The sequence below is a fragment of the Ascidiella aspersa genome, chromosome 9 (assembly GCF_963924565.1).
Source record: "Ascidiella aspersa chromosome 9, kaAscAspe10.2, whole genome shotgun sequence".
NCBI classification, from domain to species: domain Eukaryota; kingdom Metazoa; phylum Chordata; class Ascidiacea; order Phlebobranchia; family Ascidiidae; genus Ascidiella; species Ascidiella aspersa.
In genome coordinates, this window is record NC_139455.1 from 17,792,119 (window position 1) to 17,798,570 (window position 6,452).

At 36.3% G+C, this 6,452-nt stretch overlaps 1 protein-coding gene across 2 annotated transcripts; it reads right to left on the minus strand.

The window, feature by feature from the left end:
* Positions 1-1,153: 1,153 nt before the first annotated feature.
* On the minus strand, positions 1,154-5,091 carry LOC146133348 (phospholipase A2-like). Of its 2 annotated transcripts, none has more exons than XM_083397531.1 (4): positions 4,957-5,091; positions 2,389-2,645; positions 2,012-2,136; positions 1,154-1,651 (listed from the first exon to the last, which is right to left on the minus strand). In XM_083397531.1, exons 1-4 carry the CDS (start codon positions 5,059-5,061, stop codon positions 1,506-1,508), a joined length of 633 nt encoding a protein of 210 aa, XP_083253657.1. In that variant the 5' UTR covers positions 5,062-5,091; the 3' UTR covers positions 1,154-1,505. The 2 variants fall into 2 exon arrangements, with proteins under 2 accessions (XP_083253657.1, XP_083253658.1); XM_083397532.1 differs by having other exon boundaries at positions 1,491-1,651; positions 2,050-2,136.
* Between the last annotated feature and the right edge of the window lie 1,361 nt (positions 5,092-6,452).

Consider the following 6,452-nt stretch of genomic DNA (forward strand, 5'->3'; position numbering starts at 1 on the left):
GGACGTTTTAGCATATGCGATGCATTTGGTAATTTTTTGTTTTAGTTGCGGAAGAAGTGTATCGTGAGTCATTTAATTGTATTATAAGCCATTTTGAAAAAATGGGCTTCAGACATTGAATTTTAATTTTTTTACGGATCGTTGCATTAGGACTTTCTATAGGTCTGAACACAACAACCAATTTTTTCGTAAGGGCACTCGTCAGTTGAGCAAGTGGGTGTCACTCAGTCAATTCGAGAGCGGGCGAATGCGAAATCCCTACCATATTATGCTCAAATTGATTTTCATTTATCACTCTTGAACACAGCATAACAATCATTGTACTTCCATGTTTTTTATAATGAATTATAACATTACAGACCGCAAATTACCTTACCGTCATCTTCCTTTTTTGCCCGTGCTTGCTGCCATGTGGTTCGGCGAAGCGATGTCAGCCCACAAATGCTTCAAGGATCCGTCACCTGGTTCGAGGCAAATTTGGCAAACTGTGCTGCGATGAATTCCGCATGTGCAACAGCATGCGGATATCATCGCTTTTCACTTCACTTTTGCACCGCTGAAATTTTCTTCATTTTTGCGCAAGGAAATATGACTTACTAACGTGGTTTACAAAGTTTGGGTATTTGACATCTGTGATGGTCACAACTCACAAATGTCTGGCCTGATGAACAGTGTTGCTAAAGGGGGATTCTGCTGTAGAAATGACGATCGGAGAAATATACGCTTAATTATTATTTTTTTGATTTGCTTTATTCTTATATGTATTGAGGTATTGTATATTACGTTGTAACATGTCTGTGTAAATTCTCTAGCCTCGTGTTATAGCCGATGATTATAAAAATGAATGTGGCAATTAAATGTAACCAAATAGTAATGGTACAGACAGCGTAACATCTTCGTTAACATGGTTGAATCAAGTTATATGCCAAAACGAGCACTATACGTGACGGATGTTTGGAAAGTATTTTAGATACAAAAACGATTATTTCAGATAAACATATATATTAGGCCCTTATGTTCTCGTTAAACAAAACTGCACAAAAATGCTAAACTTGTCGTTAGTGTGTGTATAAAAACTTGAAATTGTTGGAGTTATACCTCACACACTGGGATTATTTTTACTGTACAATCAATACGTTCACTTGTGTAACTGAGAATCGTTTATTATAAAACAAATATTGTATTTCCAAATATAAAATCATAGTGAATCCTTAAAATACACACACTATAAAGTAAATTTAAAACTGCAAACCTAAACAGTATTTTGGTACATAATGGTTAGGTTTTCAACTAAATTTAACACCAATAAGTTGGGTTTCTATATAATCTTGGTGAAAAACCGACCTTTACGAAATAAAATAAATTTGGAATCAATCGTAAAAACAATTCTAAATATTTCTGGGCTTTTTAATAATATTTAAACCAAAACCGAATCCGAACCAAAAATATTAAACGATTCTAACCGATTATTAAAATTGTCCTTATTGATCAACTTCAATTTTTTTTCAATTTTTTGCTGTATACTTTGCTTTGCACCATTTCTTAACAAAGATTCTCGCATTGGAAATCTTGTAGCACTGCTTGTGCTTTGCCACACACTGACCGAAGATACGGTCGCAAACACATGCTTTACTCCCGATGGTATTTCCGGCTGCACAAAATGAAATGCAAGTTAGGACTAAACACTCACTCACTCACTCACTCACTCACTCACTCACTCACTCACTCACTCACTCACTCACTCACTCACTCACTCACTCACTCACTCACTCACTCACTCACTCACTCACTCACTCACTCACTCACTCACTCACTCACTCACTCACTCACTCACTCACTCACTCACTCACTCACTCACTCACTCACTCACTCACTCACTCACTCACTCACTCACTCACTCACTCACTCACTCACTCACTCACTCACTCACTCACTCACTCACTCACTCACTCACTCACTCACTCACTCACTCACTCACTCACTCACTCACTCACTCACTACACAAACTCACCGCATGTAGTTTTGCGTGCATGGCACTTTGTTGCATACTTTAATGTAAGCGTCTGTGCAAAAGTCCATTTTGTGTTGTGGGCTTTAGCTGCTCTCCCGTAGCACTGGTCGTGTTCCTTACAGCATCTAAACATCATCAAGCCAAACTTTTACCTACAGAGCCCTTTGACCTATTTAGAGATTGTCATAAATTTATCAGTGATTGTTCAATGTTCGTCCTTTTCTACTAAACACTAGATTTGCTGTTGAGGAAATAAAACAAACTCATCTTAGGTAATTTAGTGGTCCTATTTGGTTGTTAGTTTGACAAACACCTTCCGTAAGACAAAGACATCCATCTAAATTCTAAACCCATGATCAATGATCTAACGAACCTACCTGTCAATTGAGTCCATAACTCTTCCTTTTCCCCCGACCCCGCAGTAGCAACCGTAGTGGCCGTATTTCAGCGTCAGTTGAAATGCAGTGAATAAGTTGTAGGTCTTGCCCAGGTAACATGACAATGTGTAGGCGAGGTTGTAAACAACAGATCGCTGTTGGTCCCATGAAGATTGTGGCGAAAAGGCGAACAACTGGGCGTTGAAGTTTTCGTCTTCCTCGTTGAAGTTGTCGTTATTTGAACGATCAACAGGTCGCTGTCATGTTTAGGGTTAAAACATGATTTGCCTTTTTCTGGCTGTAGTTAATTTGGTTTATGGGTGAGAAAAAAGTAGGGTCGCGGATCACCTTGCGGTAAAAATTACCTTGAAATACATTGAAAAAATTAAAATAGCTCGATACTTAACAATATATAAACGGTTAACTGCTACAATGTGTTAAAATTAAAATAATATGCGGTAAAATGTTGTCTGGCAGTACACTACAGGTACTCAGCCGACGATCGTTTGGCAGTAGGCTACAGGACAGGTACTTAACCTTTTTTGTTTGGTCAACCCTGGATTAGAATTAAATATATATCAACTCGAGTACAACTAACTTTTGAACTCCCAAGCTGTCTAAAGTAAGACAAGTTTGCCACTAAAAAAATAAACGCTTTATTAAAAAAAATAAACGTTAAATGAACTCCTAAAAAAATAAAATGTCTGCGTTAAAAGGGTAACCTCGATATAAACCAATAAAACTAGTAGAAAAACAAGAAGTGTCTATGTTTGTTTGTTTGTTTTAATAAGGCTAATAACTCAATTTTGAACGATCGTTGTTTGAACGATCAACAGCTCGCTGTCATGTTTAGGGTTAAAATATGATTTGCCTTTTTCTGACTATAGTTAATTTGGTTTATTGGTGAGAAAAAGGTTGGGCAGCGGATCACATTGAAGTTACTTTGAAATAAGTCGACCTTAAGCAATATAAACGGTGCCTATAAGCTACAATGTATTAACATTAAAATAATATGCGGTAAAAAATAGAAAGTTTGCTAAAAGAAGTGAACCGAGCTCGTTGTGACAACTATCTCTAAATAAACCGGTTTCCCTAAATTGAAAAGAGCCCCTTAACAGTTGTAGTGTTTAATTGGGAGCTCGCTAAACTACTGTTTGATAAGGTCTGTGGTTAATTTTGTCCGCCCATGGCAATTGCCCCAATGAAGATAAATTCGAGTGAAATGTGGCCGGATGTAATTGAACTACAAATTGTGATGAAAAATTAAACTAAACAAACGAATTTTTTTACTATGATTAATATTTTCGTTGTTTAACGATAAAAAAATTTATGTCTGGGTCTGCAATTCTTTCAGTTATCCGGCCCACGGTCGTCTGGCAGTACAGTTACTCAGCCGTTTTTGTCTGGTGAACTCTGGATAAGAATTAAAATAATGGCGGGTAAAGATATACAAACTCGAAAAAAACTATCTTTGAACTCAGATTAGTGTGAATAAAGTTGTCTAAAGTTACTAAACTAAAGTTGTCTAAGGTTAGACGAGCTTGCTACTAAAAAATAAACGCTTTATTAAAAAATAAACGTATATCAACTCCTAAAAAACAAAATGTAGGCGTTAAAAGGGTAACCTCGATATAAACCTAGAAGTGTCTTTGTTTGTTTGTTTGATTTAATGGGCGAGTAACTCAAAAGTAACTCTGTTTGTTGCTGTTTTATGCGTCCAAAACCATTTTGTGATTCATGTTTTTATTTTGGCATGCTTGGAGAGCTAAACTAATTCGCCTGTTGGTTTACAAATTATAAATTATTATTTATATTTGTAATATTATTCACCACATCTGAAGTTAAAGTGAACACATATTTGAATGAAGCAACAAAACAAAGGACAAAACTATATATAGTTCTTATAGACCCGTTCGATGCGTCTACTTCCTTATAGTGACCTTCTGAAAACGCAAATGTTATAAAACTATTTAAATCTTTACTGGCCCGCCTAATAATTTCAGTGTATATGCAAGAATGCTAAAATTATACACACGAAGAAGTGCGTTGGTATATTTTATCAAACGCCTCTCAGGATTTCCTAATTGCTTCCCGAATAATTTATGAGCAAATAGAGACTGAAACAATTTCAACAGAGACTGAATCAAATTAAAGAAATAATAAACCTATGGTGAATCTACGATTTTACGGTATCACACACAGTAGCCTATATGTCGCTTTGTTTGTTTAATTTTGCTAACAAGTTTGTTAAAATATAACATTATTTAAAATAAATTAAAAGTAGAAAATACGATAATCTTATGTTGAAAAAAATATACAAGTGAGTACTTTTACGTCGAGAAAGTCGACAAATATACAAAAATAAATTTAGCGCCTGACAATATTATATATAAACAAGTTCGCTCCCAGCAAACATACTGTACAACGATGTGTTAAAGTTATTTATTTTGAGTGAGGCTATGCCAGCTCTCCGGGATGTGTACTGTAAATACATCACTAATGAAAGCTATAATTAGTAAAAATAGTTATATGCAAAATCTTCAGAAAAATTCTTTATATCAACATTACCTCGTAATCTTCATCGTCGTAGAAACTCTCAGCCATTGTGATTCGAGCCAGGAAACAGAACACCGTGGCTAGAAGCGCCACCGCGGTTATTGTCATATTTAACATGTTGCCAGCCTACGAAGTGCCACAAACAACTATTAAAATATAAAAAAATTGTAATTTGAAAATTAGTTTTTTTCACGAAATAGCTTAATTAATGTTATTGAAGCATATTTGGGTGCGCTAGAGCAGGGGTCGGCAACCTTTTTCTAGTCGCGTGCCAAAACCAAACTCAGGAAGATCTCTGCGCACCTGGCGAGCAAAGCGAGCGCGATTTTTTTGGGGGTATACAGGTATTTCTATTTCTGGCAAGTTTTTATTACATTTCCGAAAATAATAAAATTAAAAAAAATATATGTTCAATATTTTAAATACGTTTTCCGTGACGCAATTGGCTGCCTTCCACGGCGCAACGGTAAAGAAGCGCTGATCTAGGTGAAAACACAGCATCAAAACGTAAACAAACCGGACGTAGAATGATAATTCGCGTTCAGCGATAAAATGTTTTGCACTTACGTAGTTAAAATAGTCAAAACTATGTGAAATGGACTCGTGTCTAATTTTTCAAAAAGGCAGCGGACCGGATGAATTACATCGGCGGGCCGGATTCCCCTTCCACTAGAGCAGGTGTGCGGGCCGCATGCGGCCCTTTTCCATTTTCTGGGCGGCCATTAACTTTCTTCAAGCTATTTTGCCCCAAATAAGGCTATGAGTGTGTATCACGTTGGGACTTTAGCTCTATCAGTTTCCTGTTTGAAGTGCGATTTAACCCATAGGCTACACCGCTACACTAATGCAGTTGAACTCGAATGGGAAGCATCTATTACAAAACAATCTTCATTCATAAAGTTTAACTTGTGTCACGTTGTTATGATAAAGAATTGTTTTGCAACAATTACACTTGTCTTGTACGGTCAAGGTGTAACAAACTTTTGCAACGCATATTGACTGAGATGTTGTGTTTAACAGCTGGTTTTAAATTAGGGTTTTAATTAAAATGTACTGAGCCGATCCCTGCGAGAAAGGCGTCATTGGAATAGTAGAAAAAGTTATTTCCGAATCCACAAGTAAACAGCAATGACAAAACTGCTGTAGTTGCAGCCTAGTAGCTCATTAGTTTTTTTAGTGAAAGCTGAAAATATGAATTAGTGTTTATTTGGTGTGCGGCCCTCCTGTAAGCATTACGCTTCCCAACTGGGCCTTGTGCTAAAAAGATTGCCCACCCCTGCACTAGAGTATACTTTTACCTGGTGTTTATATGATGACTATACCTCATACACCACATTCAATAACGTTTTATAAAGAATTAACGCAGCAGCTTACACATATTGGAATAGCATTTACACAAAAACACATTTTTGTACATTGATACCTATACTAAGTTCGAGTATCCATATTAGAAGCATCCTCAACTAGCTAAAATACCATAACAAATTAAAAGATTGGTTAATTGTACT